The following is a 20,769-nucleotide window of genomic DNA, read 5'->3' on the forward strand; positions in this document are numbered from 1 at the left end:
GCAATGTACAAATGTGAATTTAAAAACCATAATAGGTATAAAGCAAACAGACCAAAGTAAATTTTAAAGCTTTTGTTTTCAGACCAAAAACATACCAACAATCAGCTCTGTGGATGTGGACACAGCACTGAAGTGGCAGCTACTCTGTTTGTTCCTCAGATTGACATCACTCCAGGCCCAGATGGCCGGTTTGGCTTCACCATCGTAGGAGACAGCCCTCTGATGGTGGAGGACTGCATGCCCAATGGTCCAGCAGGTCGCAGCGGCCTCAAGGTTCGCGACTACGTCATGGAGGTCAACGGCATCCCAGTGAAGCACCATGAAACAGCAGCAGCCATGATCAAAGCAGCCCAGGGTCGACCTCTGCGTCTGGGCGTGCTCAGTATGGCCCGGCGACCCAAGCGACTCAGCAGCAGCATGAGGGTGCTGTCACAGAGCGGGGACAGCGTTAGGGAGAGTCGCGCCCACAAGGCCATGGAGTTTAATAAGAAAGTGGGTTCCACACAGATGCATGTTACTTAAAGCATATTAATATGCTTACTCTTTGTATCTCCAGTTTTATATGTTAATCACTTTCTGTGCCCTCTTTTTTCCATCAGGTGGAGGAAGTGCTGGGAGAGGAGCCAGATGTGAAGGAACAGCTGTTTGAGGTGCTCAAGCAGTATGCTGCTGAGAGGGATGTGGAGAGTCTGGCTGAGGCGCTACCTGACATCTTGATCACAGAGGAGCATCAACAGCTGATTGACAACGTCAGGTAGCCTATCAGATTGTATGTCATTCAGATTTCCGTGTGCATTAGTGCCTCATGTTTGGAGTTTGCATATCAGACATAAGGACATTTCTGTAAACGGTTCATACTCCCAATCCCTCTCTGGTGAAACAGATTTCTCTGCAAGTTGAATCAGGGGAGATTCACTGTGCAACAAAGTTATTCTTTAGTGGCGGCTTCAGATCTGGTGTCAGTATCCGTCACTGCCAGTGATGCAGCAAGGGCAGTCCATTCATTTTTCAAGAGTAAATGTGTGCTAAAGTATTTAAATATGCACTTTAGCCCTCACTGGCTATGTCAGAAAGAAACAAAAGGATGTTTTTTTCCCTTTATTCTATAGGGACGTTACTGTCTAACAAATATCAGAGTCCTCTTAGGTTAGTTAAATTTGTTCCGACCATATTTTCTAATTAGTAGTGCTAAAAGCATCTGAAAATGACTGAATTTTATAAACAGCTTTATTTCTAAAAACTATGATAGCAAAGCTCATTTGCAACCAAGCAAATTCTTTCCACTAATCCAAATACAAAAAATAATCCACAAACAAAATTAATCTCAATACAATGGCACCTAATTGTGTATACATAGTTTGTTCTAACAAGCTGATTGGGACACTAATACTGAGTGAGACTAACTGCAGTTTTCATGCATAACTGGTTTAGAGTGCACTACACAGAGTCGAGTCTGCCATAATTCAGCTTTACACAATATAACAGCTGCAGTGAGGGGGCAAAAACTTCTTAATTGCTCCATGAAGTCAATATTGTACAAACTTCTCCTCTCAGCATTTTACTATCAAAAGCGAGAGTGTAATTCAAGCTTAAAATAAACTTTGACCTGATGCCAAGCACTGACTTCTGCCCGGGGATGTTGGAAAGTCACTTTGTTCTGTTTCTCCCCTATCAGGTACACCACACAAGGGTATTACTGGAAATTCTCAGCTGAATATTACATTTCTCCCTCCTCAGCAAGGATAAGAAAACCAAAACCCCCAAACCCAATCTGTCTGCACACACTTGCAATACAATTTGTCAGTCCTCCTCCTTTTATCTTTCCTCTCTCTTGCTCTCGCTCTGACTTTCTCTCTGCTGGTCTCTTTTTTTCCCTCTGTCTTCCTGTCAGCTGTGATGCACTCTTTGATACACGCTCTAAATTTTCACTGGGTGCTGTTTATTCCCTTCTCTGCATACAGCTCTTAGCTGCTACAGCCCAGTTTGCTGCTGGTGGTTGAGATATGCACACACACAAAAACAAAACAACATGCAGATGCTTCCAATGCATGCACACAGTCCTTTCTTTGAAATTCAATGCTGGAACTAATTATGAACTGCTGCCTCAGGTGAGTACTGCAATCTATTTGTGCTTCGTGGATTTAAAACAGTTTTAATTCTAACTGATGATGAAGTTTGGTGTCAAACCGATCTCATGGCAATTAATGATGGTACAGCTAAAGCATTTACAGTAGTAGCAAACAATGGTTAAGTGTCTTTCCAGTGACTAATATTTTTGGGAGTAGTCGCTCCAGCTCGGAAACAAAGCTGCTCTCCAGCCACCAGTTTTTTCGGACATAGCTGTCTGTATCACAGGTTTAATTGCATGTTTCCTCTCTTAAAAAGCTGCCTGCAAGATGCTTTGTAATGTTTGTTTTGCACAGTCACATTAATTATACATTAGTTTCATCAAGAGGACTGGGGAATGCTGTTTTCCTCACCTTACGGCAGTGAGGACAGTTCAGCAACTCCCAATTAGAGCCTCTTTTCAGATAAATCAACTTTGGATTTTAGTCATTGTGAGTGGAATCTATGACCTTTGTGTGCTTCAGGATACAGCGTTCTTTTTTCTCTTCATAAATCTGCCGTTGTGCCATGGTGTGGTCGTCATTATCAGCCATGACTGTGCTGTATTATCATGTTCCTTTGTGCTCATTAGGCTGTGCAGATTTAACAGGGTGTTGTACGGTGTGCCTTTCTGGAAAGAACCAGGTGTGGAAGAGCTCTGTATGTTTGGAGCAGAATGTGGTGATCATGTTTCTGTTTTAGGACCCTTGGGGAGTTTTGCCTCCAGGTTGCCTGTTAGCAATGCCTCAGGGTGGTGTTTGTGTGATAACCGCTGCTGACAGTCAGACATCTGAGGAATCTAGGCAAAAAAAAAAAACTGTATGGAGTTTCTCTTTTTCGTGGTAAAGGGGCCTTCATTGGTGCTTTTATAAGCATGTTCCAATGCTGTTGTCTGCCTAATAGCAACATATCTCTAGGGCTGTGGTTCTCAAATGGGGGTACCCATAGGGGTACGTGGGAGTACAGCAAGGGTAATGTGACAAATGTAAAAAAAAAAAAAAGTTGCATCACAACAAATCAAAAAGAAATCTGATTAAAAACAACTTTATCAACAGCTTTTCATTTTTATTTCAATGCAACATCAAATAGGGCACTATTTCCAAAATGAGCATATTCATTCATAAAATATATCATTTGCAAAACTGCTTGGACCAGACTGCATCCGTCTGTTGACGTCAATTGTTCAGCGAGTGATCACTTACATTTGCATGCTAATAAAAGCGCAGCCAGGAGGATAACAATTGACAGGTTGTTGAAATGCTTCTTGTTTGACAGAAATAAATCGGTGTGCTCCTTGGGCCATCAAAGGTACTAGCTGCCTCAATTTTTAATTATTTCTGAACATATTGCACTTCAAAAGTATAGAATTTGTATCGCCTTTCATTTCAATGTTATTATGACACTGTAAAACCACATGCATACATTTATTCATGTTATTTTCCCATATTATTTCCTGAAAATTTTTCTCAGCCATACAAGGGGGTACTTGGCTGAAATTGTTTTTGGAAATGGGTACACAAGCCAAAAAAGTTTGAGAATCCCTGCTCTAGGGAATCTAAATCCAGTCAGTCACTATCATGGTCCAGCCAAATCATCTAAACAAACTGGCATTACATTTTGTCATATCGAGTAGCTCATATGACAACTGTATCATGATGTCTCTATGAAAATGGCAACCTTTAAGGACCATCTGCTAATTTTCTCCTCTTAAAGGGAATCCTTGGAGAAAGATTATAATGTTTTCTCCACTGGAAGTGCACTAGAGATTGCACTTTATTGCATTTTCTTCTAAATTCACACTCTAATGGCCACTTCCTTTCCCTTCTGTTCTGGCAGTCTAGTTGTTACATTGTAGTGTTTTCTCCACTAGACGTGTACTATAAAACATGCTTATTTACATTTTCTCCAATAAATGTGCACTTGATGGGGCCCTTTTTCATATTTTTTATCTGGCAATACAATCTAGAGATTATTTCATACCATAGATCACACTACAGTAGATCACATTTTCTCCACTAACATCCCACTCTAGGGGGCACTTTTTCCCCTTTTTTTCTGGCAGTGGAATCTAGATGTTACTTTGTTTTCTCCACAAAAAATGTAGGATATGTTGCACTTTTATCCCATTTTCTCCAATAAAAGTGCATTTGAGAGGGCACCTTTTTTAGGCAATGCCATATAGATGGAAGCACACTAGGGATTGAACTTTATCACATTTGTTTCACTAAATTTAAGCTCTAGTAGTCTAGTAGTCACTTTCTATTGTTTTCTCCAATAGAGATGCACTATGAAACACTTAATTACATTTCTCCAATAAATGTACGCCCTTTTTCACATTTTATCTGGCAATACAATTTAGTACTTCTCAACATTATCTATAGTAGAGGTAAACCATAGAACACACATTATCACGTTTTCTCCACCAAATTTGCACTCTAGGGGACATATTCTTTCCTTTTTTTCTGGCAATGCAGTCTAGATGTTACTTTGTTTTCACCTCTAAAAACACCATGGTTTGCACTTCATAAAATTTTCTCCAATAAATGTGCACTTGAGAGGGCACTTTTTCCCTTTTTTGGCAATGCCATCTATAGATTAGTTAATAACATGGAAGCGCACAAGAGATAACACTTTATCACATTTGTTATGCTACATTTGCAATCTAATGGGCACTTTCTTTCCCTTCTGTTCTGGTGATGCAGTCTAGAAGTTGCTTTATATTGTTTTCTCCACTAGAAGTGCACTATGGAACACTTAATTACATTTTCTCCAGTAAATGTTCACACGAGGGCCCACTTTTTCCTTTATTTTTTGCCCTCAAAAGGCTACTTTTTACAGTTTATTTTGTCATTCGAAATTTTTTTGCCATTGAGTTTTATATTGTTTTTTATTTTATTATTTCTATTTCCTAGGAACTTTGTACAGGCATTGCTGTGTTTTTTAAACATTGGGGAAAGGGGGAGTTGGTGCCAGTGGATTTGAGAGATTGTATGTCATGATCTCCGGTGTGGTCTCCTGACATTTGAAGAATTAATGTGTCTGCTTCTGAAGCTGAATCAATCTCTGTAACTCACTTGTTGTCTCCTGCCCCTACTTCTGTCTCTCCCTCTCTCTCAATCCTTGTCCCTTTAGTCACTCAGTAACACTTACAGTAAAAGTCTCACACCAGCCCACCTTAGTTCGACAGTGAAAGGTCATGTGTCAGAGGATGTGAGGTTTGCTTAACAGATTATGAACTGATGTCTTCTGTGTAAAAACTTGACCAGCTGGGCCACACTTGGCTCAGTCTGCCTCTGTCCCCTCTCTGGTTTGCCTCACTCTCCCACAGGATGTGTTCTATTTTTATGCAGCCTCTTTCTTTTAATAAATTCTCTTTTAGGTTTCTGAAGCGCTTGCCAGTGTCGATTCTTGTACGACTCTAAAACGCAGGGATTAGGGTGTGCTTGAACACTTGAAAGTTGTGCAAAAGATTTTGTATCTGGCGTGTCAGTAGAGAATCTTGGAGCACCTATTAGCTCTTTTGTTCCTGCTGTTCTGTGCTGTTATGCTAATTGAATGTAATTATAGTGAACTGTGGGTCTTTATCTCACACTGTATCTGTATATAGACTTCAAAGATGTGAATTAATTACACAGACGCTTTCTCAAACCAAGATGAAGGCTGCAGTGCAGATTTTTGTTGAATGCGAGAGTGTTTGTGTCTCTACAAATGTTTTATGAATCATTCGAGTTGTGTAAAGCAGGAAATGTTGTACGACATCCAGAGAATTGATGTCAAACTTGTGATACAGACAAGTTTTGCATGTTCACTTTACTGCTTCTTACACGCACACACACCCATTGTGCTGACCTGCCTATGGAAATCCACTGGGGCTCTCCTCTCTTCTCCACTCCTCTCTCCCTCTTCACTTACTCCTCTGTTCATCTCATTCTTTCCTTCCTCCTTCCACTGAGGGAAGAGCAGGTTTGTCACTCATTACCTCTTACTGCTGAGTGATGGATGACTCTGTGACGAGGATTATCCTTCAACTTTGACTCAGAAGACTTCTCCGTTGCTGACCTTGACCCTGGCTCTGCTGAAGGAAGAAGGGGACAGAAAATGGGAGAAAAGGATGAGAGCTGCCCTAAACATGAAGTTGGAGAACAGCTAATGATGCTGCCTGAAGTTTTTCTAGAGGTGTGGAGGGATGTAGATCATATCCACTCTTACAGTTTGCTCCCTCCTTCTCTCTCCTTCTCTCTCTTCCTTCACCTGGCTTCTTTCCGAGACTCCAGCGAGCATTTTTGAGATCCAGGACACTTTCCTTTTTCTCCTCTTTACTTCTTTGTGAGAGAGCGTGAGAGTTTGTTTGTTCAAACTAGATGGGGACCCACCGAGATAGAGGAGAAGCATTTGCATTGCTTAACTGAGCTCAGACACCTCGTCAAAGCCCCAAAGAGCCATGGGAAGGGATAGGAGCGTTTCCAGACACTTTCGGTAGGGAACTTTTCCTTTCATCATCTCAGGAGTGTGCACTGTGTGTTGTGTTGTTTGCGCTGATGTATGCTGCTGAAATATTGTTGTGCATCTGCTATTAGTGAGTTTTTTATTAAAGTTTGTGCTGATGGTTTTTTTTTTACACTTTTTGTCAGCATGCAAAGTACAAAAATCTCTCCTGTCTCTGTATTTTAGCATCAGCGTGATAAGAAAACAGATTTTTATAACAACTCTACCACTGCTGATATTTCTTTCTTGTTAAGTTCTGGCTTCTTAAGAATTTATTCCCACTCTGTCATTTAACCCAGAGTGTTTTAAGCTTTGTTTCCTGTTTGCATATTCATGACTGTCCCAGCTGTCGAATTGTCCGATCAGAAGTGGGTCTGATCATAATTGTTCTAGCGATGATTTTCCCAGCTGATTGCAATTGTCATTCATCCCTCTGTGAGCTGTGTCCCTGATCCACCCCTCCTTTAGACCTAATTATAGACTCCATTCGCCCTCATTGTAATTGAGGGCATCCCAAGGCCTACATCCAACTGCAACTTAGGAAATCTGAGAAGTTTCCTCATAGTTTTATTTGCTAGGTGACAATATTTGACAAGAGAAATATTCTTTGACTCAAATCTCAACATAGGTGTTGGAAGAAATCTGTAGTTGATAAAAAAAAATAGCCAGGCCTTGTGCCCGTCATATATGCGCATTATACTATATGTCCCTGTTCTGTATAGTTTCCCCTGTCCAACATTTGTTCAAGCAACTACAGTGATGTATGAGTGTTGTGTGGGAAAGTTCTGTGGCCTACATAGCCGTGAGTGCAGACTAAACTGCTTCATTCCCAATAGCTACATGACCCTGGCCTAGAAAGAGCTCCAGTTCTCCTCTTTCTCTCTTGTTTTAGATTTGTCATACTTGTATCTACGTATCTACCTTTCTAATACCTTGCTTGTTTTCACATCAGTTCATCACTTCTGACAACTTGTCAGCCTGTCAGTGAGTCTTCCCCATCTTGTTCATATTTCTGCCTCTGTCACTCGCTCTACCTCTGTACCTGCAAAGTTTACTAAGGTTCAGATGGATTTCTTTCTTCTACATACTGTTGTCATGTTAAATATCTAACCATTGTTGTCACAACTCCACTTTCTATACAAAACCAAGTCTCGAGATAGCAGTTCAAAGCAGCCTGTCTTCAAAGACGAGCACGCCGCAGACCCTAGAGGGAGTGTTGACTTTTTGTTGCATAAATATATCCTGTACTTAATCACAGACACCTAGGTAAACTATTTCCCTTCAGCCTCATTAATATGGATGCTTCCACGATAAGTAGATGCAAAGGTACTTAAAAGTCCTTATCCTCCTTATCCTTCCTCTTCCTATGGTGACCAGGGATGCACTTACGCAATTTTCACACACATGCTCATTCCCCTTTACCCATCAAATGCAAACATGTATTTGTAACTGACTGGACCGCAGTGACATATTTTACACAATCTCTGCAGCTAGAACAAAGGAAGAAAACTTGATTTATTTAAAGTCTGTGAAACAGTGACTCTTTAATCCTTTATCCCCTTTTGTATCACACAGAAATAATTGATGTTGTCTTGTTTTACAGTAAAACTAGGACACATCCACTTCTTTATAGTACAAGACTAAGATCTAAGCTGTGTAATATACCCCTTGGCTGAATATCATTGTCTTAATTAAGGTGTTGATGAGGTCCAAGCAAAACATTTAGGAGAAATAAAAGGGGACCCAGCATTGACCCCTGTGGAACTCCATTTATCAAACTATGTTTAAACTATGTTTGATCTATAAAGTGGCACAATCCTCATAATATAAAGTAAAATATGTCAAAAGTCCAACAATATACATGCTTTCAGGTGATGTATGTGTATTTTTTTTTAGTAATATGTTGTGGAGAACTGGTTTAATAGCTTACCCGGCACATTGCACCAGCAATACTGGACATATCTGACAGGATGTTTAAGTTTTTTTCATGAGAACTCTAAAATGTGTTTGCTTATCATTCACCCCATCCAGTGACTTTCCCATCCAAGGTGCAAAATGGTCATTGGCAAAAGGCCTTGTACTTAAATAGAGCTTTTCTAGTCTTTTCAACCACTCAAAGTGCATTACACTACTCATCACATTCACACTACATTCTTATAGTGATGACGTAGGATGCTACATTATCACATTCACATGCATTCACACACCAAGGGCATTCTGAGGTTCAGTGTCTTGTCCAAGGAAACTTTGGCATGTGACAATGGGAGCTGGGATTGAACCACCAACCACCCAATTGAGATGACCCACTGTACCACTGAGCCACAGCTGCCCCGAAAAATGTGGTATTTTGAAAGAAGTGAAAGTGAACACATTCTAAGCAGTAAATATAGTGTCAGCACTCATGAATGTAGTCAGGGTTGCTTGTAGACAGTTGCTGAAATTATGTTATACCAGACAAGCTCAGCCAGTTTTCCAGTTCTCCCAAAATAATACACTGACTGACAAATTTTGCAGGCAAGGATGAGATCAAGCAACATGAAAGATGAACAGACCTTTGTCTCTTCATTCTTTTTTTGAGTCTTATTGGTGCTGTTTTTTCTCTGCTAAGAAATCAAAAGCAGGTCTAGAGTTAGAGCTGCAGTCAAACCTGGTTCAATGCTCCACACTGTGCTTCTGTAAAAGTGTATTTTTATAACATCTCCAGTGGTGTTATTGATTGCATTATTAGATACTTTTTGTGCTGTAGCCTATTGTTGTTGATGTTGTAGGGTTTGTATTTCTTACCCTCGCTGGCAACACTAGGCATTTATCAAGGGGAAAACACACACCGACACACACTGTGAATCAGCAGTTAGCTCAGGATTCCCATTATGTGACTGTGATGTGTGTGAATGGGTACGCTGGGTGGCGAGCAGGAAACAATTTGGGCTTTTGCTGCAGGCTGAGTAGTGTTTGGTGCAATAACACATGCAAAACTTGACTGCTAGAAATGCAAATACGTTTATTGTTCTGTGGTTGGACAAATCACACTGACCCACTAAATGCAAAGTGGAAAATCTGTTTTCAGGAAACAGTTGAAAGCTCATGTGAGAGTCCTTTGCTTGATTTTTATGTCAAACCGGGTTAAACCAAAGCAGCTTTATAGGAATGCAATATGTCTTAAAGCTAGGGTTGGTAGCCACAGAAAACTAACATGAATTTGGATGCTGCATTTCCTCAGAGCTCCGGTGCCCATCCTGACAGATCTCAAACCGGTCCTCAGCACATCGTTTGTGTTTTGCACTACGTCAACTCATGTCCCACTCAGCGGTAATAAAACACCATAACATTATCTTAGTAAAAGCTAAAAACACAAACAAACATTAAAAGTTCAGGCAGGAGGCGGGCAGAACGGCAGGAAGGGATTTGATTGGTTTCATAATTTGGCTCCTGATGGCAGGGATTGGTTGGTGTTTTCCCAGGTTTACTCTGGCTGTAGATAGCGGCTTATTTTCGCTCTTTTTTAAGAACACATTATGTATTGATTACCATCGGGACATAAAGATAATTTTAACCAGTATAACAAAAAGTGTATCTAAATCTGACTACCAACCCCAGCTTTAAAGCATTGTTAGAATTGGAAGTGCATTGAGAAACTTGTATCATATAAAGTAATCAGTGTATTTGTTGACAGTACAGGTAGACTGGGTTTGGATATACATTGTTCTCATGTTAAATTGGTTCACTGTGGAGGTGTCCTGGACATTTGGAGATAAAGCCATGTCTTTTTCATTTTACTGTATTTCAACCCTCGTGTTACCCTCAAATTTACTGACATCTTTTATCATTGTGGTCAATATGACCCTAGCAATTTAAACCTCCAGAAACTGATTATTACCCAGGTTTATGTGTCAGGTACTTTATGTTTCTTTGTTGACTACCTAAATAGCCCTTTAAATGAAATATATTTCAACCATAAACCCAATTTAAAGCATTAGAAGGACTTTATTTGTAAAACAGAACATCAAACTGCTGTGAGTTTGGCATGCTCTCGTCGGCCCTGTCTTGTTTCTATGTTATTAAAACCTATGACACAGGACACATCATTGAGTGTCTTTGGGGACATGGTGGCTGGAAATATTATATCTCAATCTAAAGGTTGGCGATTCGATCCCAGCTTCTGCAGTAACAAGGAAGTGTCCTTGGTTATAGTGACCTCAATATCAATCAAAACAACCAAAACAAATGTATGCAAAATGTTGCTGCTAAAACAGCCTGAGGTCAAATTGACCCTAAGGAACACCGGTGCATACATTTTTTTGACAGGAAATTGGAACATATTAACTTTTTAATTCTATGTTTCCCAGTTGTCCCCATTAAATTAGGAGAATTCATGAAGTATGAAGCCAAAAAATGATGTTTGTCATTAATTTAGAGACGTTAAATATGGAAAATAGGAGGGTTAAGCTTTTTATGGTGTCTTCTTGCAAAAGTTTGCAAACTATTGAGTCAGATTTTTTTTTTTTGTCAAAAATCTGCAGAGAGAAAAATGACTATGGAATATTGCTACAGAAGTAGCACAGCTCATGCGCCACTCTTAATTCCAACCCAATATTCACTCTTGGTTTTTGTGAAACTACCAAGCAAAGATTCAAATAAGCCTTGCTTCCTAACAATGCTCCCAAATGTACCTACAAAGAGAGTGTGACACCTTTGAAAACAAAACCACACAGCTGAGCCTTATCCTCAACAGTCGCGTTTGAGTAAGGAGTTGTGCCGTGCATCTGGATGTACGCTGGAGCTGGTGCACTCAGAAAAACAAAAGCACTCTTTTCTCCTCTGCACAGTGGAAGCACCCAGGAGATTCATGTTGCAGACAGAGATTGAGAGAGGCTTGCGTTGAGGGTGGAGGCAGCCACGTTTTGAAGGTGGGATTGGAAGATAAGCAACAGAGAAAAGGGACAAATGAGGTGGTGTGTACATGGGTGTGAAATGGAGGTTTGCTTGTGTATGTGTGTGCAGAAAGATGTGTGTGGAAAGAGAAAGAAAATGGGGAGAGGTGTCCTATATATTTAAAAGAAAAACACAGCATGAAACACTTCTCAAAACACAGTTAATGGCAACGTTTCTTCCATTACTGGGTCATTTCTGGAGATATGTTATGTAATTTTCTTCTTCTTGCGGATAATTGACCAAATATAAACCCCATGCAGCAGACAGCGCCGATAAAAGGGTGTTTAATGGGAGTAGACATCTCAAGTATTCAGGAATATCAAAAGAAGATTTTTTTTTATGTGAGGTTGATCTTGCAGGAAAATAACACCATGAAAAAAAGCAACAATAAGAGTTTTAACATCAAGCCTGAGACTTTATCTTAAGACCCTTTTGATACATTTAATGCAGAATTTGACCAAAACTCTCTTCATTTTAGCAGCTGTACACATTTGTTACACATAAAACTGAAAAACAGGTGCACATTGTCCAAAAACCAACTCAGTAATCCATGTAATACTGCAAATTGATATCTAAGGGCTTAGTTTTTGCTTTCTGAGAGAAAAAAATGCATTGGTGATTATGGGAGGAGAAAATAACACTAGGAGGGGGAGTGGAGCACTTTCTCCCAGAGGTGGCTCCTTCTCCTTCTTCACATATTAGCTGTGAGCTGTGACTGATGCTTAACACTCTTACCTGCAGCTGAGAGTGTAATAGGACCCCACATATGCAGCTCCTCTCTTCTCTCTTTCATTCTCTTACACACGCTCTCAAACACACATACACACACACAAACCCAATGGATCTATCCCTTCCACCTGCCTCAGCCCTCCCATGAGACGATATGGACTGCATTATTTTTGAACCAATTAAGTGAGACCAGGAGCTGGAACAAAATACAGAACAAGAATCCCTCTGTTTTTTTGGGGGGCATACTTTGGACTACGCAGGCTTTGAGGGATTAGGATATGGAGATTGGATTTTGTCTGGATTTTGGCTCAAGTGCTTCTCATGTGATTTTGTTTGTTTTCTGTAAAGCTTTTGGGGTATGATCAGATTTAAAGAAGTAGTCTGAGTCTTTTCAGTGACTGGACTTGTACTGGATCCATCTCTGTTTTCTTCTTGAGTTCCATCTTGTCTGAGATTGCCTCTGATTCCACAATGTTTGCCAGGATCTTCATTCCCAAGAAGCACCGGGAGCGATTTGACGAGGTGGTTTCCCAGAGCCTGATGAGCAGGATCAAAGGGAGGAGCTTCAGTGACCCGAGCCGTAGCCACCTTCGCCGCAGCAGGAGCGAGGACCACCCTGAACGCCTCCTGGTCTCCACCCGAGCTAGTTCAGTACCACGCACCCACGCAGAGGAGGGTGTGGCCCCCCCAACACGCGGCATGCGCAAGACCACCTCACTCATAGCTGGGCACTCCAGCGGCTCCACCACCAACTGCAGGTCTGTACTCAGTGTTAGATAGCCGGCAGTAAAAGCTGGTGTCACAGAAATTTCTGTACAATTTCTGTCGTTGTAGGTACCCTAACTTTCATTTCACATCAGCTACACTCTGCATGTCTTTTAAGTTTTCAAAGCAAACCTTTTTCCTTAAATAACATCTTCCCCCTCCTTGAATCTGATCAAATTATAGGAGCTGCAGCGGCAGGTTTTGCTGTGCAGGAAAGGAATTTATGTGAATTTAGAAGAGTGTATACTAAATGAAAAATAGACCCTTCAGCTGGAAAGCCAATGGGAACATAAACCAATTAAATGGTCATGCTGGTTTTCTTGCTTCCTTCACATGCTGTCATGCTGTCATCTGAAGTAATGACAGTTTTCTCTATGTTGGAACGACAAAATCCTCATGTCAGAATTAGAAGAAAAGAAGCACACACGTGATCATTACAATTACAAACATCCATCATCTTCTATTTGAACTGTTGCGATAATTTGCCTCAGGAGACTGCTCGTTTCCTCTATGGCTCTGCCTTGTGAGGATGTTATATGGCTCCCCTGGGATGCACTGTCCATATTGAAGCAGAGTTGTTAATGCAGGGTGTGTATTTAAAGCAATATGCTGGATATAGAAATCTGCAGGAAGGCTGCAGTTTGACATCTGTCAGAATGGGCAAGTAATTTAAAGTTATCAGTTACATAACATTGTTAACTTTGTTACAGACAAACCTTTTGGGCAGATAACAAAAACAACACTGTATGCAATGAGCTACCATAAGGATGAATTTTTCAACTCCAATTCTCCAAAAGTTGGGACATTGTGTTAAATGTTAAAAACTGATTTTTGATGGTTTACAAATCATTTAAACCCTTTATTCAATTGTAAATAGTGCAAACTTATCAATTGTTGAAACAAAAATTGTATTGTATTATTTTGTAAAAAAAAAAAAAAAAGTACATCTTAAATTGGAGGACAACAACACGTTTAAAAAATGGTGGGATTGGCGTGGATTTAGCCTAATGGTTAAATTGCATGTCCATGAAGTGGTTGGCCTGGGTTCGAAACCAGCCTGCAGCCTCTTTCCCGCATGTCATTCCCCCCACTCTCTCTCAGTTTCCTAAACTATCCACTGTCCTCTCCTTTCCAAATAAATGTGTAAAAGCCCAAAAAATATAACTTAAGAAAAAAGTTGGGACAGAGACAACACCATTGTGTTCTGTTACCTATTCTTTTGAATAGTGAACATTTGGGAATCCAGCAGACTTGTTTCTGGAGTTTTGAAAGTTAAGTGTTATTCAAGAGGGCTGAATAGCTTCTTTAACTTGAAAATTAGGATGCACTGTAGATGGTAAAATCCCAATCCACAAATTCTTTGCAATTTTGCACTGGGGATAATTATTCTAAGATTGTTGAACTATTTGCTCACCCAGTCTCTCACAGAGTGGTGAAACTTCCCCTTTTTACTTCTGTTAGAGCCTCTCAGGAATACTCTTTTTATACCAGGTCATGTTACTAGCTTCTTGCAAGTTAAACTAATTAGGTGGGAGATCAAGTGAGCACATATTTTTCATTAAGAAACATAATTTTTTTCACTTTCAACATCTGATGTGCTGTCTTTGCACCATTTTCAATTAGACTGGGTTTAAAGGATTCGCAGACCATCAAAATCACACATGCTTTAATATTTGCAGCAAATTTAGTATCACCCGACTTAATGAAGACAGTATTTTTTTTCTTAATTTTAAAATGTCTGGTTGTTCCTCAGTCTCACAGTTGATCACAGCTCATGTTTGTCTCTTCAGGACAGTGAGAGTGTGTAAGGGCAACATGAGCTTTGGCTTCACTCTCAGAGGCCATGCTCCAGTGTGGATTGACTCAGTCATTCCTGGTGAGTTAAATAATGTGTGTGAATAGCTCTCTTGGATGAATCATTGTCTGATTCATTTTTATCAATGGGGTAAAGTTTCTATTTGGGAAAAAGCAGAATTTTGGGTCAGTGGTTACTGTTAGTGTGAGGGTTATTCTAAAGAAAATGAGTGTAAGATTATGTGAATGTTACATAAACGTATGTTATGTATGTAAATAATTAAGGTGTTGTCATAAATGAGCAGTTTTAGCTTACATTGTTTTAACATTTAACAGAGGAAGAACAGATTATCTCTTCAGCGTATCATATGGCACTACTTTTGGGCTCTTTATGAAAACTGAATATCTCACATTTTTTCTGTCCTTCAGGAAGCCCAGCAGACAAGGCAGGTCTGAAACCAGGAGACCGCATCCTGTTTCTTAATGGACTGGACATGAGGTTGAGCTTTCACTCATTAAAAAACAGATAACATGACACTTTTTAAAAAAAAAATGTTTTCAAAAGGTCAGAATAAAACCATGCAGTTTCTATTCCAAATTCAATAAAATAAAAACGCCTAGGGCTTGTTAATTTTTTTGTTGTTGGTAGAGCTTACAAAGTTGTTTTGTGAACTTCATCTCACACGAAAAAAAAATCTTTGAAACAGCTGAAGTTCAAAGACAAAAAATGAAAAGGAGGCTCCCATGAGAATAAAAATGTATCATTATACTTCAGTATCTGTGACATCATTCTATATAACCTCTCTGCCAACTACAAGCAGCTTTTCAGAAGTGTTTCTCTTTAATTAAACATCAGTAAAGTAAACAAAATGATGACAACATGTGAAAGAAATTTCATTTGTGCTCTTCAAAGAAAAATAACTGGGCACATGCCATCAAAATCATGCTTGTGCCTTCATGTGTCTCCCTGCAGGACCTCCTCCCATGAGAAGGTGGTGTCCATGCTCCAGGGCAGTGGTGCCATGCCCACTCTGGTAGTCGAAGATGGTCCACCTTCTTTCACCATGTCAGAGCAGGACCTTGCAGGGGGCGGCGTTCCCACAGAACGTGCTCGTTCCCCTGTGCTCAGCTCCCTACAGTGGGTGGCAGAGATTCTACCCCCAAGTATCCGGGTTCAGGGCCGCACCTTTGGTCAGCAGCTAGAGCACCTGCTGACCATCCAGGAGAGGTACACCATCTGCAAGGCTCTGGAGAACTTTTTCCAGCACAGGTGAGCAAAGTGTTGGGGAAAGATTGGGCCCCGAAAGAGACAGAGGGAGTCAGAGGATGGATATAAGAGCACAATTGACAGGAAGAACTAAGGTTTTTCTTTTCTGCTGTTGAAGCTAGTTATGTGAATATTTTTATTGCTCTTTGACATGTAACGCTTGTGTGCAAGTGAGAAGAAATTTGTAATACAGCTGAATATCAGTCACCTGCATTTTGTATCATCAATAACATCCTCTGCACTCACATTTTAGGATATAGTTTAGAGTTTGTTTGTAGCATTGTCATTTCTTGGAAGTATGTGAGAGCAGAGACAAGAAACCCAAGTTTTAAAAATGCTTATAGTTCTTCCATTCACTAATTACATAGCATGATAAAGCAGTCTGAAGAAACTACAGATTTTGCAGCCACAGATGCAGGGAATGTCAGAAGACAATATCCGAAATGAATAGAGATGAGGTTCAAATTCATATTTTTCCTTTTATAGTTAATTTTATGAGCATGTTGTTGTGGTTTGACATAAAAAAAAATCTGGGGTTGTATCCCAGCTCAGTATCGGAGAACTAGTGTAACTTCAAAAAGAGACACGTTAAAAGGTTCCTTTGGGGATTCAGTTGAGAAGTTTTGGGGTTTGCAAAAAAACACATTGAAGAAAAAAGAGGGATGATAGGTTGAGCATTGAAGTACTGGATCTACATATTTTATTCGTCATAATGCAACTAATAGCATAATTTCATCACACCATGCCTCTGAGTCTGTCAGGGTTTGCAGTGCATGCTAATTTTTGAAATACATTTTAAGACCTTTAAAGAACTGCTGACCTCAAAGGCACTGTGAGAAACTTTCATGTTGTGTTGATTTTGTTGACTCCCTTGGGCAAAATTGATATTGGACTGCATATCCCATGAGCACCATCACACTCTGTTGTAAAGATGTGGTTCTTGCCAAAGTGAGCCTTTGTTGTGGGAGCAAATGAATGGAATACAGATTGTCTCAGGATGCAGTGATAAGCTTATGTATTGATTTGCAGCTACGTTAAATTATGAACTATAAAGTGGATTGTAAGACACAGCGACTACACATTTTTAACCCTGACTTTTTACCTTTAGTTAGATTATAAAGGGTGACCAGACGTACTGGTTTAACATTACCCATCACTGCCCCAGTGTCATGATGGGTCCTCGGGTGTTGCAACACATGTCAGAATAACCTAAAAATGCAGGCAGTTACACTCTTTTGTCATCAATGAGCAGTAAGGCTCTCAGAAAACCAACCCGAGGCGGTTTTCAGGCACTAAAATTCTCATTTTATTTTGTAGGTCATGAAAAGGCAGGACTGATACTATTTCAAAATCAGTTAAAAACTCCCCCCAGTGCCTTCAATAACTCGTAATCATATCTGGTTGAAGTTCTTCAAAGTTGTTGTTTCTGGAATTACCATGACCTGGATGACTGCAAACCTTCACAGACTTAATGACATGATATGGGTTGATTTCATTTGACAGGTCCAAATGGGATTAACATCCAGTTTTTAAAGTTTCCCAGGCTTTACCCCTTGTGATAGGTACACTTACTTTATGTGCACTAAGATGCACACAACTCTGGCCCTCTAAAAGGACAGCCAAGCAATCTGTGTCACCTTCATCTGTTTCCATTGCAACAGAAATGTGGACACTCTGATCGTGGATGTGTTCCCGGTGCTTGACACTCCAGCCAAACAGGTGATCTGGCAGTTTGTTTACCAGCTACTGACATATGAGGAGCAGGAACACTGCCAAAGCAAGATCTCACGCTTCCTTGGATTCAAAGCTCCAGGTGTGTGCTTTTTTTCTTCTTGTGCATGTGCCTTTAAAAGGTCCTATGTGTGGGAATGCCAAGTGGTGTTTGTGTGTGAGATGAAAACTGTCATGGGGATCTTTGACAAACTCAGGTTCAGATCAAGTTAGCAGCTGTAGCCCTCCATATACACCTATGCATTGCCGATATGTGTGTGTGTTCCAGTTCCACCACCACCACCTCCTCCTCCCCCTCCTCCAGAGCCTGAGGTGGCCCCCGAGCCCCATCGGCGTAGCAGCTCCATGAGGGTGACAGGGACCACGTACAGGAGCAGTGTGAGGGGACGTAGCTCTGATGATCTGGTCATTGGAACACACTTGGGCATGGGTATAGACCTTCATTAAAGTCATCATCATCAGTAGGAACAGTAGAACTAAGACCGCCATGACACTTTTGATCATCACCATCGTCGCTGTTGTGTCTGAAGCACTCCATTATTTTGAATGTGATCTTTTTGACAGCACTCAAGAGTTGATTTTTGGTGTCTTTTGGGGTTTTACTATACTTTATTCAAGATTTCATTTACTAAATAACAGTTTAACTTACTGTCATGTAGCTATATCTACTGGGTTGGTTGTGTTAATGCCTGATTCTTCCATCCATAATGTTCACATGGGGGCCTTCATCCACCAACATGTTCAGGGTGGGAAACTCAACTGCTTTAATAAATGGTTACTCTGTATTATAAGTTTTTAACTAACTTGGAGTGTCTGAACTGATATCATTTTACAGACTTTCAACTAAACTGGAGTGTAATCGGATCATGTTTTAAAAATAAATATGGCACAAGTGAATGAGCTGTCTTGTACAAAAGCTAGCTAACAAAGAACATTTTTTCAGGGAAGAAAGGCCTTAATTTATCTCAAATAGTTATGGTAGCTATGATTTGAAGCCTTGTAATCACAGAGCATTTGACCACACGATAGCCTAGTCTATCTATTCAGCAAGCTAACACATTAACACAAGAGGAGCTAAGGGGAAAGTTGGCTAGGACTTAACATTTGTCTGTGGTATTGAAATGATAGATGAACTACGAGGGTAATTAAACCATAATTTAACATTAAACATGACGTTGGATAACTCATCAGCTAACATAATACAAAAGCTAGCCAGCATGAAATACTGTCTGGATATCATTACCATTTGATTGTGTTAGATAACGTAAAAAAAAAGCCTTAATTTCTCTAAAGACTTTGCTGTCATATTGAAATGAAAAGTTAAATTGGAAGTTGTGAATGCTAAAGTTAGCTGGTGCTTGAAGCTAATGGGCTCACATTTTATTTAAAGGGGGATATCCTTCTATATAGAATTCCCCCCCTGATTTACCCTCCAGATTTCCACTATCTGTCTTTTTGTTTGCTGATCAATCAAAAATGAGTACATTTATCAGGGTTAGATTTATAGATCCATATGTTTATGAAATGTACAAGAAAGAACAAAGCAATACAACAATACAGTAGATATGAGCTTCCAACCCTGGCTGAACATCAGAGGTAAATGGCAGCCATGTCAATGAGGTAAATTACTCTCCAAAGATGGCCTGAACTTTGCTAATTCAGTTGATTGTCAACTCAGGCAGAGGTCCTAAAACTGAAGCCTATCCAGGCAATCATACAGTACAGTAGCCAGAGTCCTTTAGTCATTTTTCTTGTTGGTCCACTGGAACAAGTACCTTTATTGTACTGGTCATGCTAACGAATATATTTTCATAGGCCTTCGTTCAGAGCCAATGCTGGAGGTAGGGATGAGGTTGGCACCAGGAGAGAGACAGTCAGGTGATGGTACCTCTCTTCCAGAAACTCCTAACAACCTCACCAATGTACGTACTAAAAGCCCATCCTCATAGAATAATGATGTAATAGATATAAAGGTAGGATTTATAATAGCTAGGGTGGAGGTCTTACCCTGGTTTCTTTCTGCATTTCCACCATACAAGCTGTCAGCAGTGTACGCTGAATTGGAAAACATGTATTCAGCCAAGAGGTCCAAGTCCCTGAAGAGCCGTCCTCCTCCTGCCCCAGAGAGTTTGTTGGATCTGGAGGCCCCTTCGCGCACATCCTCCCCTACAATTCATGCTAACACAGGTAGCTGATAGATATTTATTCATATAATTTAGAATTACAGTTGAGAGACCTATCATATAAAATAACTACCGTACTTATAAACTGTTTGCTTGTGTGTTTGTGTGTTTGTGTGTGTGTGTGTGTGTGTGTGTGTGTGTGTGTGTGTGTGTGTGTGTGTGTGTGTGTGTGTGTGTGTGTGAAATGAAATGATGTAAAAGAGGGAGGAAAACAACATGCTTAAAAAGTACTGCAGTACAAAAATGATAAGTCCCAAGGTAGCAGACCCATTTTTGCCTCAACTGAATATCCTTGAATTGTGCATTAACAGGATTTTATTCTTTATTCTATGCTATACTTAAAGTTACAGCAGAGCAGAGTCTCAAAATAAACCCACTGCTTTGAATCTTATTTTAGCCTGCTTATGCTATTGTTAAAGTAGGAGATCCATTTGGGATCTACTGACATCTTGATGCAAAGCTTTTTAATGCCTTTTTTACAACATGTTTTCTTTTTCTTGATTTGGTCTGCACAATGACTTCTCCCCCTTCAATAAAGACCTGTTTCCCCCCAGTTAGGGATTCAGCATGCACAGATGGGAGTAATATCTTCACTTTGAATCCACCACAAAGCAGATACCTGGCTCTCAGGGAGCAGGCATATTAGAATGAAAGACTGAGCCTCCCAAGGGGGATATGGTGATGGTGGAAGTGGACATAGAAAACACCCTGTGTTTTAAAGTGTTTTCTGCAGTGGTTAGTGTGATCTGGGGGGATGCAGATCACCCTCTGAACTTT

General features: G+C 40.2%; 1 protein-coding gene across 1 annotated transcript in view; it reads left to right on the forward strand.

Moving 5' to 3' along the window:
- grid2ipa (glutamate receptor, ionotropic, delta 2 (Grid2) interacting protein, a) overlaps positions 1-20,769 on the forward strand; it is a 33,979-nt gene that overhangs the window by 2,843 nt on the left and 10,367 nt on the right. The window contains exons 4-13 of the mRNA XM_034710964.1: positions 160-492; positions 600-754; positions 12,735-13,010; positions 14,808-14,893; positions 15,241-15,310; positions 15,785-16,081; positions 17,740-17,891; positions 18,078-18,239; positions 19,625-19,731; positions 19,849-19,996. Coding sequence (XP_034566855.1) covers positions 160-492; positions 600-754; positions 12,735-13,010; positions 14,808-14,893; positions 15,241-15,310; positions 15,785-16,081; positions 17,740-17,891; positions 18,078-18,239; positions 19,625-19,731; positions 19,849-19,996 — 1,786 coding nt within the window. The remainder of the gene's footprint in view (positions 1-159; positions 493-599; positions 755-12,734; positions 13,011-14,807; positions 14,894-15,240; positions 15,311-15,784; positions 16,082-17,739; positions 17,892-18,077; positions 18,240-19,624; positions 19,732-19,848; positions 19,997-20,769) is intronic.

The sequence above is a fragment of the Notolabrus celidotus genome, chromosome 20, assembly GCF_009762535.1.
Source record: "Notolabrus celidotus isolate fNotCel1 chromosome 20, fNotCel1.pri, whole genome shotgun sequence".
Classification (NCBI taxonomy): domain Eukaryota; kingdom Metazoa; phylum Chordata; class Actinopteri; order Labriformes; family Labridae; genus Notolabrus; species Notolabrus celidotus.